Below are 15,545 nucleotides of genomic sequence, written 5' to 3' on the forward strand. Positions count from 1 at the left end.
TGCATTCCCACCAACAGTATAAGAGGGTTCCCTTTTCTCCACACCCTCTCCAGCAATTATTGCTTGCAGACTTTTGGATCGCAGCCATTCTGACTGGTGTGAAGTGGTACCTCACTGTGGTCTTGATTTGCACTTCTCTAATAATGAGTGATGTTGAGCATCTTTTCATGTGTTTGTTAGCCATCCATATGTCTTCTTTGGAGAAATGACTATTTAGTTCTTTGGCCCATTTTTTGATTGGGTCGTTTATTTTTCTGGAATAGAGCTGCATAAGTTGCTTGTATATTTTTGAGATTAGTTGTTTGTCAGCTGCTTCATTTGCTATTATTTTCTCCCATTCAGAAGGCTGTCTTTTCACCTTGCTTATAGTTTCCTTTGTTACGCAGAAGCTTTTAATTTTAATTAGATCCCGTTTGTTTATTTTTGCTTTTATTTCCAGTATTCTGGGAGGTGGATCATAGAGGATCCTGCTGTGATTTATGTCGGAGAGTGTTTTGCCTATGTTCTCCTTTAGGAGTTTTATAGTTTCTGGTCTTACGTTTAGATCTTTAATCCATTTTGAGTTTATTTTTGTGTGTGGTGTTAGAAAGTGATTTAGTTTCATTCTTTTACAAGTGGTTGACCAGTTTTCCCAGCACCACTTGTTAAAGAGATTGTCTTTACTCCATTGTATATTCTTGTCTCCTTTGTCAAAGATAAGGTGTCCATATTGTGTGGATTTATCTCTGGGCTTTCTATTTTGTTCCACTGATCTATATTTCTGTCTTTGTGCCAGTACCATACTGTCTTGATGACTGTGGCTTTGTAGTAGAGCCTGAAGTTAGGCAAGTTGATTCCTCCAGTTCCATTCTTCTTTGCTGGGCATACACAACCGAGGAAACCAGAATAGAAAGAGACGCATGTATCCCAATGTTCATCGCAGCACTGTTTATAATAGCCAGGACATGGAAACAACCTAGATGTCCATCAGCAGATGAATGGATAAGAAAGCTGTGGTACATATACACAATGGAGTATTACTCAGCCATTAAAAAGAATACATTTGAATCAGTTCTAATGAGGTGGATGAAACTGGAGCCTATTATACAGAGTGAAGCAAGCCAGAAAGAAAAACACCAATACAGTATACTACCACATATATATGGAATTTAGAAAGATGGTAATGATGACCCTGTATACAAGACAGCAAAAGAGACACAGATGTGTAGAGCGGACTTTTGGACTCTGAGGGAGAGGGAGAGGATGGGATGATTTGGGAGAATGGCATTGAAACATGTATACTATCATGTAAGAAACAAATCACCAGTCTATGTTCGATGCAGGATGCTTGGGGCTGGTGCACGGGGATGATCCAGAGGGATGATATGGGGTGTGTTTGGGAACTCATGTACACCTGTGGCAGATTCATGTCAATGTATGCCAAAACCAATATAGTACTGTAAAGTAAAATAAAGTAAAAATAAAAATTTAAATTAAGAAAAAAATTCAGCATTCAAAAAACTAAGATCATGGCATCCGGCCCCATCACTTTATGGCAAATAGATGGGGAAAAAGTGGAAACAATGACAGATTTTATTTTCTTACACTCCAAAATCACTGTGGATGTTGACTGCAGTCATGAAATTAAAAGACTCTTGTTCCTTGGAAGAAAAGCTATGACTAACCTGAACAGTGTATTAAAAAGCAGAGCCATCACTTTGCTGACAAACGTCTGTACAGTCAAAGCTGTGGCTTTTCCAGTAGTCATTTATGGATGGGCGAGTTGGACCATAAAGAAGGCTGAACACCAAAAAACTGATGCTTTTGAACTGTGGTGCTGGGGAACACTCTAGAGAGTCCCTTGGACTGCAAGGAGATCAAACCAGTGAATCCTAAAGGAAATCAACCCTTAAAAGTTGCTAAAAGGACTGATGCTGAAGCTCCAATACTTTGGCCACCTGATGCAAAGAGTTGCCTCAATGAAAAAGACCCTGATGCCAGCAAAGATTGAAGCCAAAGGGAGTGGCAGGGGATAGGATAGTTAGAGAGCTTCAAGGACTCAATGGATATGAGTTTGTGCAAACTCTAGGAGGCAGTGAAGGACAGAGGAACCTGATGTGCTACAATCTACAGGGTCACAAAGAGTTGGACACAAGTTAGCGACTGAACAAACAGACACAAAACTAGATTATGGTGATAGGTGCATAACTCAGTACATCTACTAAAAATTATTTAATTGCACACTTAAAGCAGATTAATTTTATGGTAAACTATACCTCAAATCAGGTTATTTTTTGAAAAGACCTGGCAAACATAAGTTCAATTAGTCATAAAGGTTAAGCAAAAATATTCCATCAAAAATTAGTAGTTAACATTTACTAAGACTGGTAAGTCTTGGGTTTCCAACTTTGAGTGCTCAAGAGCAATTAAGATATATATAAGCAATTATATATATATAATTAATATATATATGATATTCAGAGTACTTTACTAAAACCTCAAAACACCTTTAGCATCAGGCTTCTAATTTATTCTAGCAATCAACACTAATATCCCAACAATTTACTACTGCATCTGAAATAAAGGCAGTACTTGCTGTTACAGAAACAATATTAAAAATAAATTTAAAAAAATAAAGCTAATTCATTCTATTTTTACAAGTGGTAATACTTCCGTTGCTCACTCAATATGAAAAGTAATACCAACACATATTAAAAATAAATAATAGGGAATGATCTCAAACATATTAGGATGGCGATTATCAACAAAAACCAGAAAACAATGTCAGGGAGGCTGCGGGGAAACTCAAACCCCCATTGCTGGTGGGGTGCGCAAGTGTGGGGCCACTATGGAAAACAGTCCAGCGGCTGCTTAAAAAAGAAAGAGTAGAGTTACCCCGCATGATTCAGCAACTGCATTTCTAAGCATACACCCAAAAGAACCGAAATCCGGGTCTCAAAGAGATTATTTGTATACCCATGTTCATGGCAGCATTACTCACAACAGCCAAAAGGCAGAAGCAACTCAACTGTCCCTGTACAACGGTGGGTGCAGGAGCCTGGGGGAAGGAGGAATAAGTAGCTACTGTTTGACGGGTGGAGCTCCAGTTTCGTAAGAGGAAGAGACTTCTGTATTTGATTGGACAACCGCGAAAGCACATAACACTAACAAACTGAACACTTAAAAATGGGTAAGATGACAAATTTCATGTTATCCATATTTCACAATTAAAAATAAACAAATAAGATAGAATGATAAAAAAGTTTTTAATCTGTTAATATCACCTATCAGAAGAAAAATAACATTAAGTATTTTGTTGTATACTCCCAAGAAATCTTTCTATGCATATGCATATGACTAGTCAAACATAATTCCATTTCATTTAAATTTTTAAACAAAAATTGGGATATTAGAGCTTTGTAAATTTTTTCAGTTTATATATATATACAGTGTATACATACATATATACATATATTTTTCTTTTTGCAGTTCACATATCATGGATAAATTTCCATGACAACAAATCTATATCCTGATTTTTAGCAAAGCTATAGTTTTCTGTCCACTGATTAAAATAATTCCCTGTTTATAATGGGATAACTGTAATTTATTTTTACTGGCACATGTTGTGACAGATACTCCTGTATAAGATTATTTTTATAAACTCAAAACACAATCTTTACGTAGAATTATTAAGGCAAAAGGTAAGAGTCAAAAAAATTTTTTTAAATATGGACTTGACAGAATTTTGAACTTTTACCCAAATTTTTAATTCTAAAAAGACCGAGGCGATGAAGCAAGGTATTAACCATGAATCACAAAACAAACTAATAAGAAAACTGATTCCAATACAAGTCTCCTTTTTCAGCAGCATCTGTAATTCTCAGCTCCCTTTTCACACATTCATTCATTCAGTAAGAATACACAGACACTAATTTGTTCCAGCTTAATGCTAGGCAGAGGTTAGAGATACAGCAATACACGGATGTATGCACAGACCCTACCTTTCAATAACTTTTATCGATTGAAGACTGACACTAAATGAGTAATTAGAAATTTTCTAATTAAATTCAATGAGTTGAACAACTGATGTACTTCAAGAAAGCAGGCTGTGCCTATTATTAGCATCCTATCAAAATGTAAGCAATTCAAGTAATTAAATACCAAAATCAAAACCCAAGATTATTTAGCCATTATCTACCTTACCACCATAACTGGTACATGAAATGAGACTGAGGTACCATATTTGAAGGACTCTCCGTTTTGAGATAATTGTCGTGTTAGGCAGTTTCTGACAGGGTTTCAACTGTCTCTGCTTCCTGGTGTTCATACACTGGTAATAACTTCCTCCCCTTGAGTGTGGGCTGGCCCTAGTACTTCCTTGTAGTGAATAGAATATGACAAAAGTGACGAAGTGTCACTTCAACAATTAGGGAACAATAAATTAACTTTCAACTTAATAGCATGTTTTCACTTCTCACTTGCTTGCTCTAAAGAGGCAAGCTGCCATGTGCTGAAATGCTTTGTGCCGAGACCACATGTCAAAGAAACAAAAGAGGTCTCTGACCAACAGTGCATGAGGCCTGATGCTTCAATCCAGTAACCTAAGAGGAACCAAATGAGCAAGGAAGGAGATCCATTCTAGTGAAGCCTTGAGATGACCGTAGCCTGTGAAAGGCCCAGAGCCACACCTGAATTCCTAATCCATATTAACTGTGAAATAATAAAGGTTTAAAGCCACTAAGTTTTGGGAGATTTATTATGCAGCCATAGATAGTTAACTAATGTAACTTTTTAATTGATTTTCAAATAAATCCTCACCTGAGAAATAAACTAGAGTCTGATGAAGAAGAAGAAAATATACACATATGTTTTTTCTACTTCATCCACAAAATTTCTATCCACTTCACATAATTTTCTTCTCCATTTCTAATTATTAAGACCCCCATTTGATCCATGGTAGAGGGATTTTTAAATAGACAGGTAGCTGGTCAGTATTGAGAAATAGCTAAACAGTACTGAGAAAAAAATAAAACATATACACAAACTAGCATGATTGAAACTGAATAAACACACAAACTATTTTATGAATTTCATTGACTGTGTGGATCACACCAAACTGTGGAAAATTCTTCAAGAGACTGGAATACCAGATCACCTGACCTGCCTCCTATGAAACCTGCATGCAGGTCAAGAAGCAACAGTTAGAACTGGACATGGAACAACGGACTGATACCAAATCAGGAAAGGAGTACATCAAGTCTGTATATTGTCACCCTGCTTATTTCACTTATATGCAGAGTACATGCCGTGCTGGATGAAACACAAGCTGGAATCAAGACTGCTGGGAGAAATATCAACAACCTCAGAAATGCAGATGACACCACCCTAATGGCAGAAAGTGAAGAGGAACTAAATGCTTCTTGATGAAGGTGAAAGAAGAGAGTGAAAAGGCTGGCTTAAAACTCAGCATTGAAAAACCTAAAATCACGGCATCTGGTCCATCACTTCATGGCAAATAGATGGGGAAACAATGGAAACAGTGACAGACTTTATTTTCTTGGTCTCCAAAATCACTGCAGATGGTGACTGCAGCCATGAAATTAAAAGACACTTGCTCCTTAGAAGAAAACCTATGACAAACTTAGCACATTAAAAAGCAGAGATATTACTTTGCCAACAAAATCTGTATAGGCAAAGCTATGGTTTTTCCTGTTGTCAATAACAGATATGAGAGCCAGACCATAAAGAAGCCTGAGTGCCAAAGAATTGATGTTTTTGAACTGTGGTGTTGGAGAAGACGCTTGAGAGCCTTTGGACTGCAAGGAGATCAAACCAGTCAATCCTAAAGGAAATTAATCCTGAATATTCATTAGAAGGACTGATGCTAAAGCTTAAACTCCAATACTTTGGCCACCTGATGGAATGAGCAGAGTCATTAGAAAAGACCCTGATGCTGGGAAAGATTGAAGGCAAGAGGGGAATGGGATGATTGAGGACAAGATAGTTAGATGGCATCATCGACTCAATGGATATGAGTTTGAGCAATCTTGCAGTCCACAGGGTTGCAAATAGCTGGACATGACTAAGTGACTGAACACAACAAAATTATAATCATCCTATAGGGCTACCAAAGTATCTAGATCTAATCATCCAGAGAGATTAATATGCTCAAAATATTTTCCTTTTTCTACTGTTAATATTTGTATTGAGTTACTCAACTCCAACTAAGTCAGCAACAATCAAGGACCTAAAACATACATTTGGATAGCTCCAGTTTTCTCTTTGTCTATTCTTTCTCATCTCTTTCTATGTTATATTCTATATCAGTTAGGGTACAAAGGATCAAATACACATCAGCTCAAATAAGATAAGGGTTTCTTTCTCTCTCATCTTACTGCCCAGAAGAAAGTAAGATTAAGCTGTCAGGCCACTCTCTTCCCTAAGGTCATTCAGAGATCTAGGTTCCTTCCATCTGTTACTCCATCGCCCCCAGACTGTTATCCTCACCTGCATGGTTTAAGCTGGGTCAGTGCTACAACCCCCATTTCAATTCACATACAGACAGAGGAAGTCTCAGTCAAGTGGCTTTGTTTTCAAGGAGACACCCCAAAAGGTGCATGTACCACTTTTACTCACACCTAGTCAGTCACATGGTCACAACTTAGACACGTAGGAAATCTAAGATATGTCATCTCTACCTGAGTCATCACGGGCCTGGATAAAACTGCTGGGGGTGGGGAACAGGCTCATAAGAAGAGGAAGATGGGGATCTGATGCTAAAGGAAAGAAGGAACTCAATACAATGGGCCAATTAGAACAACATATCTTCACGCATATTGCAGTTTTAATGTAAGCCACATTTCATCCTTTTTGGAAAAGAGTAAGATAAATGTTAATTCTCAGATTAAAGTATTAGAAGAGGACATTCAAAATACTAATTATAAAATTGAGCAATATGCAACAAATTACAAATGCACATAAACTTTAATCTTATAAATCCACTCTTGGAAATTTATTCTACCAATTTACTTTCCCATGTGAAAAGCAGTGCATGTTCAAGATCAATAACTGCAGTGCTGTGGATAAAAGCAAAAGATTTAAACCACCTAAATGTCCATCAGTATAAGACTGGTTAAATAAATTATGGGACATTCAATGGAATGCTTTAAATATTAAAAGAAAGGAATTAGGAAGCTCATGAAATACTAATATGGAACAACATCAAAAATATATTAAGTGAAAAAGGCAGTATACAGAAGTGTTTTCACTACGCTAATTGCTGACAATGACAACAAAGGGGGAGTAAGAGCGGCCCCCCTAGAGGCGGTGGCTATCAACAGAAGACTTGAGTGACAAAAGGGAGCCAGCCGCGTAAAACAAGGGGAAAAGAGAAGCCAATGCAAAGACCAAAACGTAGGAATGAGTTTGGCAAAACCAAGGAACCTAGAGAAAGCCAGATAATGCAGGCAATATAGCCTATGGTAAATCATTTGAAACAGAATAATCTCAGGGAGGGTTTTAAAAAGCATTAGAGAAATTCACTGTGATGACTACTTTTAAAAATCACTTGGGAGAATTCCTTGGCAGTCCAGTGGTCAGGACATTGTGCTCTCACTACTGCGGGCCCAGGTTCAATCCCTGGTTGGGGAACTAAAATCTCACAAGCTTCTCGGCATGGCCAAAAAATCAAATAAAAATCACCTGGGAACTGTCAGCACGGATATGGACAATTGTAAGAGGCAAGAGACCAAGTTCAATGCATTCCACTGCAGTAAACTCAATAAAAGTGACTGAACGGAAGTATTAGATGATATAGACGGAATTGAGCAAGACTGCAAGAAATAAAAATGACAAAATTTGATAATGGATTGGAAGTGTGGTATGAAAAACAAGATCTGGAGTGAATCCTAGCTGACTGCTAGGTAGATTGTTACACACTTTCCTGAGACAGAGAAGACCAAAGGAAGAGCAAACATGAACAGGTCTAAACAGAATGGCACAGGCTTTATACCTTACAACACAGCATACATTTATAACTTTTGAAAGATAAGGTAATTCCCAATAATAAGATTATAAGGACTACATGCATTATTGCCACTCCACATTTATTTTCTATTTCTGAGACCTAAGGGAAAAGCCTAACATTGAAAAATTCTTTTTCACCAGAGTCCATATTAATCAGTCAAATTCACTGCCAAGATATCAAAATGTCCTGAATCTCTAAATTTAGTTGTAAAAAACAGCAGGATAACAATGAAAGTTAGGACAGCTTTTAAAGTTAGCATTTTAATGAAGAGAGAGGAAACAATAGCAAAAGCATTCTATTCACAGGATTGTATTCTGGCGTTTCAATATGTTGATTCCTCAGATCTTTAATAATATCTGCTGGCTGAAAATCCACTTCAGTAAGTATTAGTTATACACACTGCCATTGTAATCTCTGCAATAACTATTTTATTCTAAATGCAGTATTGGGGGAGTTCTTAGAGTTCGATTAATAATTAACTCATAAGCTGCTGGATCCATGTTTACATTTCCAATTTAGTGGCCTTCCTACAGAAATCAAAATAAAAATGTTTTTAAATAATCAAACTTAATATGCACTCCTATCACACTCAGCCAGATAAAGCCCAAATAACTAATGGACTAAAATTTCTCCTATGGTATGATGCACACAAAATATTGTTTATTATCACGATTAAGTGTTGACAGAAAATATTTCCCATAACATCATGCTAAAATAATATTCCCCTTGAAATGGGCAGTTTGAAAACAAACAAACAAAAATTTATGACACCCAAAGGATTAACAAATTAGATCTTGGCATGTGCTATAGGAACTAATACTTTCTGCCTCAAAGAAAAATGTGCTCTATAAACTTTCAAGATATATTTCAGTTACTGAGAAAAATGCATGATAAACAACTGTAGCCTCAGAATAATGCACAATAAATGTGATTAAAAGCAGTTACCAAAAGAAATTGAAATTGGTAGACGACAGGAGCAGTCAGTCATTTTTCTTTATGTACTTGACAATATTTAAAAGGTTTCCACAGTGAATGTGCATCACTTTGGTAATCTTAAACTTAAATCTGGAGATGGGGACACAGCTGCAGCCTCTGAGAAGTTTAATGCTCAGACAACAAAACTGCATCTTCCCTGACGACAGGCTATCATTAATTCACAAATACAATACAGTGTGTCAAACTGTTACAAAATGTAAACTCTGACTTCACCTGGGATGAGTCACAAAATCTATACTAAGCCTTGCACAAACTGAAAGTAAACATCATGTGGCCTTCAGAAGACCTTCTAAAATTCAACATATTATTTTTTAAGCTTTGCATTAGACAACTGTTTCTTAATCAGAACTACATACAACCAAGCGAAGTTTGAGAGGATCTGCACAGTTATGAGACAAATCTGCTTTGAAAGCAAATTACAGAAAGCACAAAACAAGCTGTAACATCACAACTTGATGGGAGGAAACGGCAGATAAAAAATTCAAAAGAGTGCACGATTAGGTATGTACAATTTCCTAAGTGTTGACAACATAAAAGGATGTGCCCTGATGAGGTGGGCCCACTGGGTAGCTCAGTAAATAGTCAAGTTGTATAAACCAATCACACCAATGAGCTAAGCACTAGTGAGGTGTGACATCTAGCTGCCCAGTTATAGCTTTTATCTAACACGGAGTAATTCTTGATACATGGTAATGATGAGAGAACTCAGATATTCTTTGAATTCAGCTGTTAGCTTCAAACTCGGTGGTTATAGTTTAGCTCCATGTTAACATTCTACACTATATAGATAATACTTGATAATTTTATTTGCTATATGAAAGAAATATAAACACAGTAACTTGGTTCATTATGGCTTTTTTTTATAAAACGGCGAAAGGTGAAACTTAGCAAATGTAAGGTGCATTGTGCAAATTAGCATTTCAAACTCCAAACTATCCCACTTGTCTAACAATGTAACAAACTAGCATGACAACTGGGTATGTCCATGGCTTACTCAGATCTACAAGGATCTCAGAACAATAAGAATATTTGAATTTGGATCAAAGTTCTTATAAAAAGCATGCTCACAAGTTATGCACCTATGTAGCAAGTAAAGGAAGACTCAGCTGAAAAACTTGGTAAAATCATGTACAATAAAAACAGCAAACACAGTAATGGAACTTGATAGAAATAAAAAGATTCCAGGAGTTTCACTGCTAAAAATGATAGACCAGACGTGTGTGTTAGTTGTTCAGTCACGTCCAACTCTTTGCGACCCCATGGACTGTAGCCCACCAGACTCCTCTTCCATGGGATTTCCCAGGCAAGAATACTGGAGTGGGTTGCCCTCCCCTTCTGCAAGGAATGTTCCTGACTCAGGGATTGAACTTGCGTGCCCTACATTAAAGGCAGTGTCTTTACCATCTGAGCCACCAGGGAAGCCTGATAGACTAAGTCAGACCAATTCTCCCACTGAAAATAACTTAAATAGCAAAAACTACTACTTTAGTATCTGTTTTAAGGCACTAGAAAGCTTAAGAGATAAAGTCAGACGAGACCGAGATGCAGGATAAAAAAGAAACCCAAGAGGTCAGTCTATCTTCTCTCTCTTAAATATCAGCCTATTTCTGAAAATGAAGAAAAACAAGTTGATAACCCTTTCAAGGAAGGGTTAAACTTACACTATCCCCACACCCCAGAACTTTGGACTGGAATCCTGAAGGACTATATACAAGCATTAAGGATGAATCAAAAATAGCTGAAACCTGGCACTGAAGTGTAACACTGAAATATCTCAACAATAAATGATAAGGTAATTCATGATTGCTATTGCCCCTAGTCTAATCTAACAAAAATGAAACATGTCCTTTCATATATAATAATTATCAAACTACCTGTGCAAGATTTCTTTGAAGAGATGAATATTTCTGTCATCACAAATAACCAATCAAAATGAAAAAGAAGGCAAAAACAATGTGATCAAAATCCAAGAAAAATAAGAGGTAACAGAAACAGACCTATAAAAGGTCCAAACAAGAGAGTTATGAGACAAAAGTATATAGTTTGAGGATTTTGGCAAAAAAAAAACTACAAAGTAAAGAGAAATAAAAATTCTAGAAATGAAATGTGTGACGACTAAAAATAAAAATCAACAGGTGAGTCTGACAGATTTGATTTACCCAAAGAAAGGAAAGAAATGAAAGATCAGCAGAAAACATTCAAAATAAAGAGTGGAGAAACAAATTGCTAAAATTATAGAAAATGAACCTAAGAGACAAAAAGGATTGACTGAAAAACTCTAACATTACATGAAATGTGAGGTCTACAAAGAAGAGACAGAGAGTAAGGCAAACATAACTTTTAAAAATAAGTGAAGTTGCTCAGTCATGTCCAACTCTTTGCAACCCGATGGACTGTAGCCTACCAAGTTCCTCCACCCATGGGATTTTCCAGGCAAGAATACTGGAGTGGGTTGCCATTTCCTTCTCCAGCTGAACTTCCCGACCCAGGAATTGAACCCAGGTCTCCCGCATTGTAGGCAGAGGCTTTATCGTCTGAGTCACCGGGGAAGTCAACAGAACTATAATCATCAAACAACAAATCAATAGAACACAACTAGTAAAACTGTAGAAAATCAAAAACAGGAAAAAATCAAAAGCAATTAAAGAAAAAATACATATTATCCTCCAAAAAAGCACCACTAAGACAAACGGCTGACTTCTCAACAGAAACAACAGAACTCAAAAAATGATAAAAATGTTATCTGCAAAGTACAGAATGGAGAAACAACCACCTATCTACAATTTTATATCTAGTGAAAATTCCTTTCAACAAAGAAAGTGAACTAAAGTCACTTTCAGACAAATACAGACAGGATCTGTCACCAAAAGACCCACTCTAAATAAAATTCTAAATGGAATTCTATTTGGTATATGCAGATTCACTCTAAAGTAAATTTCAAAGTATGTTCCTAAGGCACATGTAGAATCTCAGAGATGCAGAAAGGAATAAAAAATATAGAAAGAGGTGTAAATCAAAGAAAAATAAATATAAGGATAAATCTAAAAGAACAATCTATATAAAATAAAAATTAAAAGACATTTACTCCTTGAAAGAAGCGTTATGACCAACCTAGATAGCATATTAAAAAGCAGAGACGTTACTTTGCCAACAAATGTCCGTCTAGTCAAAGCTACGGTTTTTCATACGGTAGTCATGTATGGATGTGAGAGCTGGACTATAAAGAAAGTTGAGTGCTGAAGAATTGATGCTTTTGAACTGTGGTGTTGGAAAAGACTATTGAGAGTCCCTTGGACTGCACGGATAGCCAACCAGCCCATCCTAAAGGAAATTAGTCCTGAATATTCATTTGAAGAACTGATGCTGAAGCTGAAACTCCAATACTCTGGCCACCAGAGTTCTCTGGTGAAGAACTGACTCATTGGAAAAGACTGTGATGCTGGGAAAGATTGAGGGTGGGAGAAGAAGGGGATGACAGAAAATGAGATGGTTGGATGGCATCACCGATTCAACTGTCACGAGTTTGGGTAAACTCCAGGAGTTGGTGATGGACAGGGAGGCTTACTGTGCTGCGGTCCATGGGGTCGCAAAGACTCAGACACAACTGAGCGACAAACTGACTGATGTAGTTCAATGAAATACAAAATTAAAAGATACGATAGTAACAGAAAAGTGGAGAGTGAGATTAGTGGGGTTAGAATTTCCTAAGTCCTGCATTTCCTGGGAAGATCTTAAAGTGCTACTTTACATAGATTTGATAAATTTAGGATGCATGTTTTAATCCCTTCATTAACTATAAAAAGAGTAACAAAATAAGGTATAATTAGCAATATGGAAAATGAAAACTAGTCAATCCAAAGGACAAAAAAAAAAAATTTTTTTAACATCAGAAGTGGAACCAACAGAAAGCAAAGAGTAAGATGGTAGATTTATACAAACTGAATCAATATTTACATTAAATGTAATAGGAAAAATTTAAAATAATAGCAGGGAAGCAAAGTCCAATGCTGTAAAGAGCAATATTGCATAGGAACCGGGAATGTTAGGTCCATGAATCAGGGCAAATCGGAGGTGGTTAAACAGGAGATGGCAAGAGTGAACATCGACATTTTAGGAATCAGTAAACTAAAATGGACTGCAATGGGTGAATTTAACTCAGATGACCATTATATCTACTACTGTGGGCAAGAATCCCTTAGAAGAAATGGAGTGGCCCTCACGGTCAACAAGAGAGTCAGAAATGCAGTACTTGGATGCAATCTCAAAATGACAGAATGATCTCTGTTCGGTTTCCAGGCAAATCATTCAATATCACGGTAATCCAAGCCTATGCCCCAATCAGTAATGCTGAAGAAGCTGAAGTTGAACAGTTCTATGAAAACCTACAAGACCTTTTAGAACTAACACCCAAAAGAGATGTCCTTTTCATTATAGGGGACTGGAATGCAAAAGTAGGAAGTCAAGAAACACCTGGAATAACAGGCAAATTTGCCTTGGAGTACAGAATGAAGCAGCACAAAGGCTAATAGAATTTCGCTAGGAGAACGTACCAATCATAGCAAACACCCTCTTCCAACAACACAAGAGAAGACTCTACACATGGACATCACCAGATGGTCAACACCGAAATCAGACTGATTACATTCTTTGAAGCCAAAGATGGAGAAGCTCTATATAGTCAGCAAAAACAAAACCAGGAGCTGACTGTGGCTCAGATCATGAACTCCTTATTGCCAAATTCAGACTGAAATTGAAGGAAGTGTGGAAACCACCAGACCATTTAGGTATGACCCAAAACAAATCCGTCATGGTTATACAGTGGAAGTGAAATATAAAACTTAAGGGACTAGATCTGATAGACAGAGTGTCTGATGAACTATGGACAGAGGTTCATGACATTGTACAGGAGACAGGGAGCAAGACCATCCCCAAGAAAAAGAAATGCAAAACAGCAAACTGGCTATTTGAGGAGGCCTTACAAATAGCTCTGATAAGAAGAGAAGTGAAAAGCAAAGGAGAAAAGGAAAGATATACCCATTTGAATGCAGAGTTCCAAAGAATAGCAAGGAGAGATAAGAAAGCCTTCTTCAATGATCAGTGAAAGAAATAGAGGAAAACAACAGAATGGGAAAGACTAGAGATCTTTTCAAGAAAATTAGAGATAACAAGGGAAAACTGTCAAGGACTTTCTAAATAGCAAGTATTAAAACAACAACAGAAAAAGTGATTCTGTGAAGTACTGTCAGCTGCAGCATTCTCAAATGGAGAAAAGGAGGTCAGTGACAATCTAATATTACAGCTAATAAAAATCAGTCAACAGAGTACAAAGCAGAAACAAGGCAAACTTAATTAATTAAAACTACATCCAATATTTAGAAAGATATTTACTGTTCTACAGACATCATCCAAAACACAAAAGTAATGGAAGTGTAATGGTACGTGAGTGACATTTGTACATACTGTGCCCTTGGGGCGGGGGCGGGGGTGGGGGGGATGTTCCCTCCCAGTGAGGAACGTTATTTTTTTTTTTGGCTCCGAAATCACTGCAGATGGTGACTGCAGCCATGAAATCAAAAGATGCTTACTCCTTGGAAGGAAAGTTATGACCAACCTAGACAGCATATTAAAAAGCAGACATTACTTTGCCAACAAAGGTCTGTCTAGTCAAGGCTATGGTTTTTCCAGTAGTCATGTGTGGATGTGAGAGTTGGACTATAAAAAAAGCTGAGTGTCAAAGAATTGATACTTTTGAACTGTGGTGTTAGAGAAGACTCTTGAGAGCCCCTTGGACTGCAAGGAGATCCAACCAGTCCATCCTAAAGGAGATCAGTTCTGGGTGTTCATTGGAAGGACTGATGTTGCAGCTGAAACTCCAATACTTTGGCCACCTGATGTGAAGAGCTTACTCTTTTGAAAAGACCCTGATGCTGGGCAAGATTGAAGGCATGAGGAGAAGGGGATGACAGAGGACAAGATGCTTGGATGGCATCACTGACTCAATTGACATGAGTTTGGGTAAACTCCGGGAGTTGGTGATGGACAGGGAGACCTGGTGTGCTGCAGTTCATGGGGTTGCAAAGAGTCAGACATGACCAGGCGACTGAACTGAAATGAATAGGGAAAATTCTCCTAATGAAAAACAAAGATTGTTAAATTTTTAAATGTTAAATGACACACTATAAAATAGCATAAAGATATCAAATCAAGGCATAAATCTTATAAACATTATATTAGTTTGACTACAATGTAATACAATCAAGATCCCGGCAAGTTTTTAAACAATTTCACATTGATTCTAAAGTAAACACAAAGAGTAAAAAACACCAGAAAATCTTGAAGAACAAAGTAAAAGGACTTACTCTATCATATCACAACTTTTCACAAAGGAATATCAAGACAGTGTAATATTAAGCACTATTACTCAGACACAGTTCAGTTCAGTTCAGTCGCTCAGTCGTGTCCGACTCTTTGCGACCCCACGAATTGCAGGACGCCAGGCCTCCCACGTCCATCCAGTCAGTGATGCCATCCAGCCATCTCA

The 15,545-nt window shown here is 37.2% G+C and overlaps 1 protein-coding gene across 19 annotated transcripts in view; it reads right to left on the reverse strand.

The window, feature by feature from the left end:
• Positions 1-15,545, reverse strand: part of CEP128 (centrosomal protein 128) — a 455,060-nt gene that overhangs the window by 381,421 nt on the left and 58,094 nt on the right. Inside the window, exon 1 of one of the 19 annotated variants that reach the window (XM_042252816.2) lies at positions 4,221-4,314. The exons of 16 other annotated variants lie outside the window; for them this stretch is intronic. In XM_042252816.2, the coding sequence (XP_042108750.1) occupies positions 4,221-4,223 (3 nt within the window). In that variant the 5' untranslated portion in view covers positions 4,224-4,314. Of the gene's footprint in view, positions 1-4,180; positions 4,315-15,545 lie in introns of those variants that run through there. 2 more of the 19 variants (XM_060418460.1, XM_042252817.2) reach the window with 2 other exon arrangements.

The sequence above is a fragment of the Ovis aries genome, chromosome 7 (assembly GCF_016772045.2).
Source record: "Ovis aries strain OAR_USU_Benz2616 breed Rambouillet chromosome 7, ARS-UI_Ramb_v3.0, whole genome shotgun sequence".
Classification (NCBI taxonomy): domain Eukaryota; kingdom Metazoa; phylum Chordata; class Mammalia; order Artiodactyla; family Bovidae; genus Ovis; species Ovis aries.